The sequence below is a fragment of the Coffea arabica genome, chromosome 6c (assembly GCF_036785885.1).
Source record: "Coffea arabica cultivar ET-39 chromosome 6c, Coffea Arabica ET-39 HiFi, whole genome shotgun sequence".
Classification (NCBI taxonomy): Eukaryota; Viridiplantae; Streptophyta; class Magnoliopsida; order Gentianales; family Rubiaceae; genus Coffea; species Coffea arabica.
In genome coordinates, this window is record NC_092320.1 from 27,504,688 (window position 1) to 27,519,427 (window position 14,740).

Below are 14,740 nucleotides of genomic sequence, written 5' to 3' on the forward strand. Positions count from 1 at the left end.
TGTTTGAGCGCGAGGGTGATTTCGAATTTTATTATGATACATTATATTTATATATGTATATCCTTTCACTTCTAGACATGGGCATCGGAAAATAATTCCTTTTTCTTTTACATGTTGTACATAGAATTAATTTGTTGGCACTAAATGGGTAAAAAGAATTAATTTATTGCACTAAATGGGTAAAACTTGTATATTTTAAGTTCTTATTTTTTTATTAATTATAATATATATATGAGGAGTTTTGATTTGGTAAGTCTAGAATATTTGTTCATTAGAGTGCTAGAGTTTTTATTATTAAAGTCAACTTGTAGGAGTTATCCTCTTTAGATGAGAAAGATCATAGTGTATGATTTAGTTGGAAAAACCAATACAAATATCATTCTAAATGTAATATAAGATTCAAGAACAATTTCATGATTATGAGCCAGGTTACAATTACTTGAACTAAGCGCAAGATTCAGGAACAATTTCATGATTACGAGCCAGGCTACAATTACTTGAACTAAGTGCAAGACAGTTTATACCATGAAGTGTGAAATTTGATAATTGAAGACATAAAGTTAGAATTAACAATAATTGAGAGGTGCATATCGCAATTACCGTCATATGAGACCTGTAAGGTTTTTAGGCCCCAAGAACAAGGGGCCCATAAGCTGTGCACCGTTCTTATTTCTTAATCATGAACATCACCAAATAATAAAAGTTTGAGGGCAGAAACTAAAATTATTACGTAGTTCCACACCACTTTTTAGGGTATATTTAACAATTGAGGAACTTTGAGGGCATAAATAGAATTAGTACCTAATATCGCATCATCCAGTTTCCCATTCCAAATGAACACCCGAACCGCCTCTACCATTTGCTCAAAGTCCCACACGCAGTCACACACTTGCTATATAAACTCAGTACTTCATCTTTCTCTGCTATATTTACTTCCCAATAACGAAGTGGAGAGCAGTGGGAGAAGGGATTAGGCTAATTTTTCTCATATTCCACTCTCTATTTTGTTTCTTTATTGTTTTCAGTTCTTGATAAAATGGTAGGAAAAGCTGTAATTTCTGACGACGAAGGTAAATATGATTTCTTTTTTCTTTCTGGCGAAAACAATCGATGTTTTTTGAAGAAAAATTTGTGCTTAGTTCGGAAGAAACAAATTTTTTTTAATGATTTTTGATTGGGTTATCCATTATTTGTGAAGATGAGGTTGGAATCGAGGAAGAAGAGAGGGATGAAGAGCCCGAGGACGGGGAGAGAATAGGCCGCGGCCACGACGACGATGAGGAGGACGAAGATGAAGGTACGCCGTCAGATTGTATTTGTTGTAGTTGTATACTCGTTTTTCCTTTTAACCTTCTTCGGCTCGTTTCTAGCCTGGAAAATATTGGTCCTTTTGTTTGGGGGATTTTAGGGTTTTGATGATTGATTTTGGAGTTTTTGTGCAATGGGCTGAATGGGCATTTGTATTTGGCGTTTTTTTTTAGTGAAATGTTGATTTGGAGGCTTGCTGATGTTTGATTATGGATTTTACTTGCATGTTGTTGAATTTTTCCCCTCCTATTTGTGCTTATTTTCATTGTTTCTTTTCTATTATTTACTTTAGAATTTTGTTCAGGAATTTCACCGTAATCTATTGCTTGGGAGATTTGGGAGAATAATAACAATCTTCGAAAGAAGCTTGGTTAACATTATTATGTACTTGGATGATAATTACTTCATGGAATATCTGAATGAGTAGTTGTAGACCAAATTGTGATGGAAAATGCATAGTGTTGGATACTAAGTAAAACTTTAAAAAAAAATTCAGGATCTCATAACGGTAGTGATTTGGTGTTATTGTGCTTTAATAACAAACTTTGTTGTGCTAATTGTGATTGATTGAAGACTAGGTAAGCTCTATCTCAATCTCCTGTTGTCCCTTAGAGAATTTGCAATGTGCCATATGCTTCTTCTGTTTAAGGAGTTTCTTTTCTCTGTTTTGTTGAGCAGAGGAAGGTCAGGATGAGTATGAGGATGATGGGTTTATAGTTAGCGATGTTGAAGAAGAGCAGGAAGAGGAGGAAGACGATAGGGCTGATGATGGTGCGGAGAGACAAAAGAAGAAGAAACGCAAGAAAAGGTTAGCTTCTTCATCTTCTCTCTGTGTTTTCGTGGTGCTTGTTATATGATAGTAGTAAAGCTGTTTTTTTTTTCTGGATAAGGAAAGGAAAAAAGAAACAGTTATCTGATGTTTTTACTCTTAACTCTAGGGAGTCAGAGAGGAATTATGTTCTTGACGAAGATGACTATGAGCTCCTTCAAGAGAGCAATATTACGGTTCCTCGACCAAAGCTTGTAATGCCCCTTTCTTACATTGTTTTTCCTTGCAATGCATTAAAAGCATTGGCAAACAGTTTCTAATGCTTAAATTCTATCAGGAGAGCAAGAAGTTCAAGCGACTGAAGAAAGCACAGAGGGACACAGCAGAAGAGCATTCTGGGTTTTCCGATGAGGAAGAGTTTGATGAGACAGGGAGGAGGGGAAGAACTGCTGAAGAAAAGCTCAAACGCAGCTTGTTTGGTGATGATGATGGTATAATTAGTCATCTTGATTTGTATTCATGGTGATGGTGGTGAATTCTTATGAAATATTTCAGGACAACCGCTTGAGGATATTGCTGAAGAGGAGCAACTGGAAGAGGAGGATGAGGCAGATATGGGTGAGGAGGATGAGATGGCTGATTTTATTGTTGATGAGGAAGACAGCTATGATGAACATGGAGCGCCCGTGAGGTAAATCTCTGTCATAGATCAATTTTGATAATTGGTCTTTTTATTTCTAACTACTAAAGGTTTCTTGAACTTTATCTTATTGGTTTGATATAGAAGGAAGAAGGTTAACAAAAAGAAGGCCCGGCAGGCACCAGGAGTTTCATCAACTGCTCTCCAGGAGGCACATGAAATTTTTGGTGATGTTGAGGAGCTCTTGAGGCTTCGCAAGCAAGGTTTGGTAAAGATGAGCAGGCATGATGATTCTGGTGAGTGGAAGGAGCGAAGGCTGGAAGATGAATTTGAGCCTATCATCCTGTCTGAGAAGTATATGACCGAGAAAGATGACCGGATACGTGAAATAGATATTCCTGAAAGGATGCAGGTTTTTTTTTTTGCCTTTTAGATGGTATTTTGAATGTATGTTACTGGTCTTTTTTTTAACCATCTTCTCGCATCTGTAGGTATCAGAGGAAAGCACTGGTCCTCCTCCCACAGATGAGGTAGATGATGAGAGTTCGTGGATACTTAATCAGCTTGGTAATGGTGTGTTACCTCTGTCTATGAAAGGAAGAACAGATACGAATGAGGCTTCTAACGAGCCCCCAATAGACAAGAATCACATTACAAGATTCTTGGAGTTGATGCATGTCCAGAAATTAGATGTAAGCAAGATTTTGGTTGTAGTGCTGAATTTTGACATTACCTGTATGAACTCTTGAACTGAATTTTTCTCTCTATTTTAGGTTCCATTCATTGCTATGTATAGGAAGGAGGAATGCTTGAGCCTACTGAAGGATCCAGAGCAGCCTGAATCAGACAATGATGACCAGAATAATTCTGACAAAAAACCTAGCCTGAGGTGGCACAAGGTATATGATCTGCCATTGATACTGTACTGGAGTTCGTTTTGATCTGGTTGAATGATTTTATCGTATGTACCTGCAGATGCTTTGGGCCATCCAAGACTTGGACAAAAAATGGCTGCTTCTTCAGAAGCGGAAGAGTGCTCTGGAATCATACTATAGTAGACGGTATGATGAAGAATCTCGTAGAGTGTATGATGAAACTCGATTAAATTTAAACCAGCAGCTTTTTGAATCAATTACCAAAGCACTCAAGGCAGCAGAGTCAGACCGAGAGGTTGATGATGTTGACTCAAAATTTAACCTGCATTTTCCAGCGGGTGAAGTTGGTGCAGATGAAGGACAATATAAGAGGCCAAAGAGGAAATCACAATATAGTATATGCAGTAAAGCTGGTCTATGGGAGGTTGCAAACAAGTTTGGCTACAGCTCTGAGCAATTTGGGCTGCAGATATCTCTGCAAAATATGGTAGGTATCTTGAGTTTGGTATTAGAATATTGCTCTGTATGTTGACAGGAACGTGAGGAATGGCATGTGATCATTTTCCCTGTCCAGAGAATGGAGGAATTGGAAGATGCCAAAGAATCACCAGAGGAAGTTGCCTCAAACTTTACATGTGCAATGTTTGAAACACCTCAAGCAGTGCTAAAAGGTGCTAGGCACATGGTATGTGAACGTATCGTCATGCTTGCATGTCATAACTAACTGCTTTTTCATAGTTGATTGTTTAAAAATTTGCTTGTCATTCCAGGCAGCAGTTGAGATTAGCTGCGAACCATGTGTTCGGAAACATGTGCGTAGTGTCTTTATGGATAATGCTACCGTGACGACAACTCCTACTGCCGATGGCAATGCAGCTATTGATTCTTTTCATCAGTTTGCTGGAGTGAAGTGGTTAAAGGATAAGCCACTTACTAGATTTGATGATGCACAGTGGCTTCTTATTCAGAAGGCTGAGGAGGAGAAGCTGCTACAAGTTACTATCAAGCTGCCTCAAGCAGTTCTTAACAAGTTGATTAGCGACTCTAATGATTATTATCTTAGTGACAGTGTGAGTAAATCTGCTCAATTGTGGAATGAGCAGAGGAAGCTGATAATTCAGGATGCCTTTTTCAATTTTCTTCTCCCTTCAATGGAGAAGGAAGCCAGGTCTTGGTTGACCAGTAGAGCGAAAAGTTGGTTGTCTATGGAATATGGAAGGCTCTTGTGGGACAGAGTTTCTGTGGCGCCATATCAGCGTAAAGAAAGTGACAGCACAGATGAAGAAACTGCCCCCCGGGTTATGGCTTGCTGTTGGGGTCCTGGAAAGCCTGCCACAACTTTTGTGATGTTGGATTCATCTGGAGAGGTTATAGATGTTTTATATGCAGGATCTCTCAGTCTTCGTGGTCAAAACATCAATGATCAACAGAAGAAGAAAAATGATCAGCAGCGGGTTCTAAAATTTATGATGGACCACCAACCGCATGTTGTTGTTCTTGGAGCTGTGAATTTGTCCTGTACAAGATTAAAGGAGGATATATATGAGGTATGCACTCTTGAAGTCTTCACAATATTTTATTGCAGTTGAAGTTTATTGTTTAGTGCTTGAGCTTAATTGTTTTCTAAATTTTACAACAATGCCCTTGTGTCCTGGGGATTTTTAGTGGTCTACTTATTTGGAATATATCATTCATCTTGTTCACATTGTTTATGTTCTAAATTACTGCCATATTTTTCTTTTCTTGTTTTTTCATTAGTTTGTCAGGGATGTAACCTAACACTTTCTCCTCTCCCCTCCTGAAAAACACATTACAGATAATCTTTAAAATGGTAGAGGAGAACCCGAGAGAGGTTGGTCACGAGATGGATAACTTGAATATTGTGTATGGTGATGAATCTCTACCACATCTGTATGAGAATTCCCGTATCTCAGCTGACCAGCTTCCTGGGCAGTCAGGTAGATGCATTTTCCTAGTTGTGAATATTGTTTCTGTAATATAGATGGGAAATTGACCATTTCCTAAATTTATAGGTATTGTCAAACGGGCTGTGGCTCTTGGGCGCTATCTTCAGAATCCATTAGCTATGGTTGCTACGCTATGTGGACCAGGAAGAGAGATATTGTCTTGGAAACTTAGTCCTTTCGAGAGCTATCTTACTCCTGATGAGAAGTATGCTATGGTTGAACAGGTCATGGTTGATGTGACTAATCAAGTGGGTCTTGATGTGAATTTGGCTGCTAGCCATGAATGGTTGTTTTCTCCTCTGCAATTCATATCTGGTCTTGGACCGCGGAAGGCCGCATCTCTTCAAAGATCTTTAGTAAGAGCTGGAGCTATCTTCACCAGGAAGGACCTTTTGACTGCACATGGGCTTGGTAAAAAGGTGTTTGTCAATGCTGTAGGTTTCCTCCGTGTAAGACGCAGTGGATTGGCTGCTAGCAGTAGTCAATTTATTGATTTATTGGATGATACAAGAATACATCCCGAATCCTATGGTCTTGCACAGGAGTTGGCAAAAGATGTTTATAAAATGGATGTAGGAGATGACATAAATGATGATGATGAGATGCTGGAGATGGCTATAGAGCATGTCAGGGAGAAGCCTCATCTGCTAAGAGCTGTCCATTCATCTGAATATGTTGCCGAGAAGGGTTTGACCAAGAAAGAGACCCTTAATGGCATAAGATTGGAATTGATGCAAGGCTTTCAGGATTGCCGCAGACCTTATGTAGAACCAAGTCAGGATGAGGAGTTTTACATGATTTCTGGAGAGACTGAGGAAACACTTTCTGAAGGGAGAATTGTGCAAGCAACAGCTCGCAGAGTTCAACCTCAGAGGGCGACTTGTGTTCTTGATTCTGGATTGACGGGCATGTTGACAAAGGAGGACTACACAGATGACTGGAGGGGTTTTGATGATTTGACTGAGAAGTTGCGGGAAGGTGATATTTTAACTTGCAGAATCAAGTCAATTCAAAAGAATAGGTATCAGGTCTTTTTAACTTGTAGAGAGAGTGAAATGAGAAGTAACCGGTATCAAAGCTATCGAGAAATGGATCCATACTACCATGAAGACCGCAGTAGTTTACAGACTGAGCAGGAAAAGGTTCGTAAGGAGAAGGAGCTAGCGAAGAAGCATTTTAAACCAAGGATGATTGTTCATCCTCGTTTCCAGAATATCACAGCAGATGAGGCAATGGAGGTATGATTTGTTCAATAGTGAGATTGAGTTTACATGTTTATGTACATTAAACTTGATGGAGGAAATTCTGTAAGTTTTGTGGACTTTATTCCTATCAAGCTTTTTATGACTCTTCATTTGTCAAATGGTAATAAAGATTTGACACATGTATGGCTTGAACTGATAATAATTTGTTTAGGGAGCATACTTGATATAGGTAGGATATGACACTTTAAAGATAGACTGAAAGATGGATGTAGTTTTACAGGTATTTATAGAATGTCATCATGTAGAGATGATATGGTTGCCTGGACTGCACCTGCCCACAACTGAAATTGCCATAATCTTAAGTTCATTTATTTAGTAAAATGCTATATAGACATGCATTATTTTGTTCATATTTTTGTCTACATTAATGTTCTTGTATTAGCTTGCGCTCTCATTGTTTGGATATTGTTAGGCTACAGTCTAAGATTTCACCTATTGTAATTTTATTTAAATGCCCTCACTGATGCATGTCTAGTCTGAGAGTGTACTACGTGTGGCACAGCCATTTAATGTTTGTGCTTCTTAAGTGTTGTCTGATTTGTTTCTAATATAAAAGATGTGAAATAATTGTCAAACAATTAGATTTCGTCAATTGTTGATCACGATAGTTATGTTTACTTGAATATGCTTATAACCTCATGTTTTGTTGCTTACTTTTTTCTGGTGCAGTTTTTGTCTGACAAGGATCCTGGCGAAAGTATTGTCCGTCCTAGTTCTCGTGGACCCTCATATTTGACCCTCACACTCAAAGTCTATGATGGCGTTTTTGCACACAAGGACATAGTTGAAGGCGGAAAGGAGCACAAGGATATAACAAGTTTGCTTAGGATAGGGAAAACATTAAAAATTGGAGAGGACACATTTGAGGATTTGGATGAGGTAAGAATCTGGAATCATATTATGTTGAGCTGTTAATTTTATGGATTGTCATGTGACGCACACTGTCCAGTCTTCCCACAATTGGCCCAAAGGGGGTAGTGAATGCAAATTTTATTAATTTATTTTGGACCCTAGTAACCACAGTTTCATCCCTGTTGTTTGTGCAGTTTTTATATAGAATTATGGAGATTAAATCACTTCTCAGGAATATGTTCCTGTAGTTGCTACAGCAAGTGATTGTTTCACCATCCTACATGAGTGTTTGTTTCTAGACTGACCTCACTTAGTCTTCCCAATTCATTTTCACCATGGTAACTAGTGTTTGCCAAAGGATTGTTTTTCAGGATTACCAGTCGCAGCATTTTTTTTGGCACCTCTATCTTATCTTGTAAATTTGTCTGACTTCCTTTGTGTCTTAACATTTGTCATGTGAGGTCAAACTCAGAACCAGAAGAGTTTTTTGAATTATAATAAGGCTGAACGGTGGTAATGGTAATCCATCTTTTGTGAGTCAGTGTACCCGTGATTTCCACTAATCTTTTGAGTTCCAAATGATTTCAGGGCATAAAGATATTGGTTGGTAACAAAGTGCTCTTGTTAACTATGTTTTCTTTCCTATCATGTTATTAACGTTATGGGCTATATATAACCTGTTCTTTCTGTGGGTCATTTACTGTTTGAGTGTAAACTGAGTTTTTAGGAGAACCTTCTTTTTGAATATTTGAGTTTTATATATCAAAGGAAAGCCTTGAGGTTCCCACTAGCTGTGTTTAAATTTGGTTGGGTTTCATATTTTGTATCTACTGCATGGGGGTGGTAATTATGCTTGCAATTTAACTTTTCAAATTGTGTGTTATCAGATTATAACTTCATTTATAGATCCATGCATTATGTGCTGTTCTTTGTTACTTTTACATCAGGTTATGGATCGCTACGTGGATCCTTTAGTTGCTCATTTGAAGGCCATGCTGAATTACCGTAAGTTCAGGAAGGGCACTAAAGCAGAAGTTGATGAACTCTTGAGAGTGGAGAAATCCGAGTATCCAATGAGAATTGTTTATAGCTTTGGTATATCTCATGAACATCCTGGAACATTTATCCTCACCTACATAAGGAGTTCAAATCCACACCATGAGTATATTGGTCTATATCCAAAGGGGTTCAAGTTCCGTAAGAGAATGTTTGAGGACTTAGATCGCCTTGTTGCTTATTTTCAGAGGCATATTGATGATCCACATGACTCCACACCGTCAATAAGATCTGTGGCTGCTATGGTGCCAATGCGAAGCCCTGCAACTGGGGGCTCATCAGGATTTGGTGGTGGTTGGAGTGGTTCCTCTAACGATGGTGGTTGGAGAGGTGGCCAGTCTGCAGACAGAGATAGGGGTCCTAGAGCAGGTAATCAAAATTCAACAACAAACTGAGTTAAGATCATACTATATGGTTGAAGATTATGTAATATCATTCTCTTCTAATGTGTGTTCATCTTAGTGTAATTCATTGACAATTATGAAACATGAATTTGATGCCTATTGCTTTCTTTATTTTATTTTTTTTCAAATGTTTGATGTGCTTTTAGATGTTTTTTGGTAGTTCAATAGAAAGAGGCTTTCTACTGTTCTTTGATGCTTGCTGATGTAGTCCTGACTTTTGGCGAATTCATAAATTACTGTCTTTTCTCCTCTGGCCTTTGTACCTCTAGTTGTGAGACAGATTTGATTCAGTCATGTCAATTAGGGTGCAGCATTGAGGAGGGTGAAAAAAAGGAACCCAGAAAAGGGTTCCCCTTCAGAGTAATTCCTCAATAATGGGTTAGAAGGTCAATTTCTGCATAGAAAAGAAGAGCTTTGGGTAAGCTGAGAATGTTTACTCTAAGGTTTTGGTTAAGGCACTTCATCTTCTTAATTTGTGGGTGAAAGCCTTGGACGTAGTGGATGAGTGCCCCCAAAGTTTAGCATTTTTTACATTTTGAAAGAAAAAAGTTATCTTATGCGCAATCCCAAAAAAAAAAAATTATGGATAGAAGACTGAGATAGTCTAGTTATTAATAATTTGCAAATTTATTGTAAGCTGTTGTATATTCTATTTAAGCATTTGGTTGTTGATTTTCAAGTATAGTCTAGATTGAAGTTTATTTAACTTCAGCCTTAATATGCTGATTTATAGTACTAATGAACAAAAATTGCTTACTGGTTGAATAAGCACGTTTTATCTGATGAACTCTGAAAGACTGCTAGAGTGTTGTATTTGCACATTAGAATCTATACCTGAGGTGCACAATTACTAATATTGGTGTTCAAATCATGAGGCACATGAGTTGTGTAAGGGGAAATTTGGTTTCTCAACAGTTGCAGAGGTTTGAACTGTTGAAATGCATCTGACAAATGATTGCTTTTCCAATTCCAAAACAAATACAAATCAAGAACTTCTTGTACATAATTGGGCTATGAAGTTTATTGCCATTTCTTGTCTGCAAGCTTACTGATGTTATGGCCTTCTAGTTGCTTTCCGCATATTTCTTGTAGGGGGAAATCTGGTTTCTCAATACTTGCAGAGGTTTAAACTGTTGAAATGCATTCGACAGATGATCACTTTTCCTGTTCCAAAATAAATGCAAATCAAGAACTTTTCTTGTTTGCAAGCTTACTGATGTTGTGGTCTTCTAGTTGCTTTCTGCATATTTCTTGTAAGGGGAAATGTGGTTTCTCAGTACTTGCAGAGGTTTAAACTGTTGAAATGCATTCGACAGATGATCACTTTTCCTGTTCCAAAATAAATGCAAGTCAAGAACTTATTGTACATAATTGGGCTCTGAAATTTATTACCATTTCTTGTCTGCATGCTTACTGATGTTATGGCCTTCTAGTTGCTTTCTGCATATTCTTATCAGGGGAATTTTGGTTTCTTAATATTTGCAGAGGTTTGAACAGTTGAATGCATTTGATAAATGATCACTTTTCCCATTCCAAAATAAATGCAAATGAAGAACTTCTTGTACATAATTGGGCTATGACGTTTATTGCCATCTCTTGTCTGCAAGCTTACTGATGTTATGGTTTTCTAGTTGCTTTCTGCATTTTTCTTGTTTAACCTTTAACATTTCCTCTTGACTACCAGTCTATCGTGCTTATGGAATTTTTTATACTCACTGAAATTGAATGCCAGAGTCAAAGTTCCTTGTATTGTTACTAATTTGGGTTGCTTTCTTGGTCTGTTTTGCAGGAAGAAGTGATTATAAGAATGGTGCCAATCAAGATGGACATCCAAGTGGATTGCCAAGGCCATATGGCGGCCGTGGTCGTGGCCGTGGCTCATATGATGGTGGTAGGGGAAATAACAACAATAGCAGGCAGGATGGAGACTACAGTTCGCAAAAGTGGGGCTCCAAGGATAATGATGATGGATGGAGTAACTTTGCTGGTGCTAAAGTTCAAAATTCACCCGGTAGGGAAGCTTTCCCAGGTGGCTGGGGTGGTGGTGGAAGTGGTAGTGGTAGTGGCTGGGGGAGCAGTACAGCAGATGGTGGTAGCGGAGGTTGGGGTGGTGGCAGCAGTGGCAGTGGTTGGGGCTCTGGTGGTGCTGGTGGCAACAGCACTGGTGGTTGGGGTGCTGACAGTGGTGGCTGGGCACAGGGTTCAGATGCAGGTACCGATGCTGGAAACTCAGCCTGGGGTGGTAGCAAAAAGAGTTCAATGCAAGCTGAAGGTGGTAATGGTGGATGGTCGGGGAGCAGTGGTGGTGGTAGTGGCTGGTGATGTGCTTGCTTGCAGGAGCCACGTGTTTCTATTTGACCATATATTATGATAGTTAATTAAGTGCCGAGATTTTTTGGCCTTGCCCTTGAATTTATGGTGCAGCTTTTGTTTCGTAATCCCAAAAGTTTATCCCTAAAAAAAAAAAAAAAAAAAAAAAGGACGCTCTGCTTTTCATGCCCCTTGATGTAGGTAAGGTCAAGGCGCTTGGACATGTTTAGGGTAAAGGTGATAGACGCATTGTTAGGGTGCTCGTTTGAGGACATATTGACTGTAGTTATTTGGGGAGAATGAATGAGGTGGCTATATCTTCACTTGCCGCATTCCTCAATTCAGCAAGAGCAGAAAGTATGGTAACTCATCACAGTGGCATACATGGTAGTTGTTGAATCTTAGCTGCATTATGGTTCCTTATTTTGCTTCTACTACTACACGTTGCATACTATCAATTAAGCAACGTCGTTTTTGATGGTTTGATGATTTTAGCTATCTGAAACAGAATTACGAGAAATGATTTGCAAATCTAGACATAATGTTTGATAATCATGATCTGAAATCTACATTATTTGCTAACTGGCTTCATTTTATCTACAAAGTTATGGTATTAGCAATAAAAGACGCTTATGCTGGTGGAATTTGAGAAAGCAAATACCATTTCTATGGAAAATAGTGACGACTAGAAGAGATAAGAGGGAGCCATTATTTCAAGTACTTTGAGAAAATCATGCAATGGGAATGTCCAAAAGAGAAAAAGGAAACAAAAATTAAGCACGAGGCCACCCGAAGATCGTTGCCAATCAAGCAACAGTGACTGTATTTTATAACCAATTGCTGCATCGCATTAGAATTTTGAGGGGAAAAAAGTAAAAGCAAAAGTATTCACTCTTGTAATGATGGTCCGTCTTAGGCGCAGAACAATAGTAAGGAGAGTCCCGGGAAATATGGTGGTTTAGTGTATTGATGCAATTAAGAACTCAGTTACCCCATATAGTTATTTATGGTGGCAATACATTTGTGTCATGTCGCTATTGTGTTTGTTTTAGAAATTAATTAATTTGGATTTAACTCATTAGGATCTGATATTGTGTCATGATTTTCTTATTGTTGACTGAACATCATAATCAATAAACCCAAATGAATTGGAAAAACCTAACCTATTAATCACATATCGTAATTTATTTTGATTATTTAAGCGATTCAATCCTATTGTTCATGAGTTTTTAAAGATAAAATACATGAAAGTCAAACTATAAATCAAAATCCAAAATTACAAGAATTAGATATATCAGCCAAAAAAACAAAAGTTTGATACTGCAATACATAATAAAACACAAAATTAAGATTCTTCAAACCAGCAAAAAAAAAAAAGCAATACATAATAAAATCTTCGAAGCACAAAACAAGTTACAAAGCTTAGTTATTTAATAGAAATAAAAGTCAAATAATGCCATATGGATTAATCTTTCCTACACTGACAGTGTATACACTATCAGCATTGAATAAATGACAGCTGTGCAAAATTTGAATTTGAAATTCAATTTTTGCACACATGTCATGAATCTAACGATGATAGTGAGTGCGTTTGGATAGTGGCTTATTTGGAATAATTTGGCAAATATTTATCTGTTGACTTTTTGAAAAATATGGGTGAAAGATAATCGTTTGGATAACATGAGTATATTTCAAATAGGTGTTTGGACACTTTAACAATTATTTGTCGAATTTATTCCAAATAAGTGTTTGGATAGCTTAACAATTATTTAAGTGCAATGGAAAAGTCATTCCATCCACTTTGGAGCACATTAAGTAAATTGTTTAAAAATAAACTTTCAATTTTGGATAAAAGCAGATTAATCCAATACAAACCACACACATCTTATTAGAGCAATTACATGGAACATTCGACAAAGTACATCACGATTTGAGGGAAAGTCTAATTGATACACCATAGTAGAAGGAATGGAAGTTTATTCGTTATACCCTCAATAAAAGCTTGGCAACCATCTGGTCCCTTGCAGAAAGTAGAAATGCATTGAATCGGCCCCGGTGCAGCCATTATTTAGTATTACGCCGGTCCAAATTAGTCACCTGCCTTTCTAACGCCTTCTCCTACGCGACGCCCCATACATTTCAGTTGCAATCGCATCTCGCCTAGCTTTCCAAGCCATAACCTCAGCTCGGGATGCATTCAATGGCTGCACGTGAGGTAACTCACCAGCACCCTGTTGGTGCTCTAATCCAACATTGCCGTCCTCAGCCAGTTGAAAGTGGGCGTCGCCTGGTTGGTGTAAGCGAAGAAAGTTGTGCAATACACAACAAGCTATAACAACATTGACTTGAGTGGACATATAAAAATTTGGAACCGGTCCCTTCAAAAATTTAAATCTGTTCTTCAGAACTCCAAAGGTTCGTTCAATGACATTTCTAAGTTCCGAGTGGCGCGTATTAAATAAAATTTTTTCAGGCCCGGCCCGTGCTGCATTCTTATACGGCGGTAAGAAGCCTGGAACATTCTTATATGCAGCATCTACAAGGTAGTATTTACCTGAAATGACCAAAAAATGGAAAGTGTCAGTTTTATGATGGCAGTTTACCTTTTATGAAAACTTTATAGTACTATCTTTCGACCACATGCTGTACCACTAAAAAATATAATACCTTGTTTAAAATCCAGCTCATTTAAATAGAACAAACAAAGATTTGTAATTTAAAAAATTAGTGTCTTACTGAAACATCCGGAAATTTTAAAAAGTTTTAAAATTGTCTTTAAAAAATGCTATATTCGTAAGCAGTTGTTAATAGCACAAGCCAAAAAAATAAATCCACTATTTTATGGACTTATGTGTGACAAAGTGTTGTAAATGATTTATACACACCATCCAAAAAGTAGCATTTACTTAAATAGGTGCAGCAGATATAATGCAAGAGAGTTACCTTCAGGTGCCATTGGGAAGTCTGACGGGTGTGACAGAGCATCATCTAACACTCGGGCATCGTGTGCACTTCCCTCCCACCCAGCATATATGTACGTGAATCGCATATCGAAATCACATACTGCCAGTAGATTTTGCGACTGAAATCCATGTCGATTTGTATATGCCATTTGGTGACCTGAGGGCGGGCACGCCGGAATGTGAGTGCCATCAATTGCTCCCACTGCATCCTGCATTTTTATTGAAGATAAAATTTTAATTTCTCTCTTACAAATACGTTGTGAGTTTTGAGATGGAAGATCACTGTAGAAATTTGTCATTTTGGCTTTAGATCATTCACAGCCTAACCTTG

At 38.0% G+C, this 14,740-nt stretch overlaps 1 protein-coding gene across 2 annotated transcripts; it reads left to right on the plus strand.

Moving 5' to 3' along the window:
• The first annotated feature begins 845 nt into the window (after positions 1-845).
• Positions 846-11,786, plus strand: LOC113696229 (transcription elongation factor SPT6 homolog). Of its 2 annotated transcripts, none has more exons than XM_027215634.2 (17): positions 846-1,070; positions 1,199-1,297; positions 1,987-2,116; positions 2,247-2,331; positions 2,415-2,568; positions 2,633-2,768; positions 2,862-3,129; positions 3,209-3,409; positions 3,491-3,616; positions 3,693-4,079; positions 4,167-4,277; positions 4,363-5,139; positions 5,409-5,550; positions 5,626-6,797; positions 7,494-7,703; positions 8,624-9,101; positions 10,926-11,786. In XM_027215634.2, exons 1-17 carry the CDS (start codon positions 1,037-1,039, stop codon positions 11,456-11,458), a joined length of 5,043 nt encoding a protein of 1,680 aa, XP_027071435.2. In that variant the 5' UTR covers positions 846-1,036; the 3' UTR covers positions 11,459-11,786. The 2 variants fall into 2 exon arrangements, with proteins under 2 accessions (XP_027071435.2, XP_027071437.2); XM_027215636.2 differs by having other exon boundaries at positions 2,415-2,556.
• Positions 11,787-14,740: the final 2,954 nt, after the last annotated feature.

What these genes read in the sequence shown, in the direction of transcription:
- LOC113696229 (XM_027215634.2), top strand. Translation starts at nt 1,037, where the DNA reads ATGGTAGGAAAAGCTGTAATTTCTGACGACGAAG. An exon ending in AAGAAGAAACGCAAGAAAAG is followed by an intron (nt 2,117 to 2,246) that starts GTTAGCTTCTTC and finishes TCTTAACTCTAG; the next exon opens with GGAGTCAGAGAGGAATTATG. An exon ending in AGATAGGGGTCCTAGAGCAG is followed by an intron (nt 9,102 to 10,925) that starts GTAATCAAAATT and finishes TCTGTTTTGCAG; the next exon opens with GAAGAAGTGATTATAAGAAT.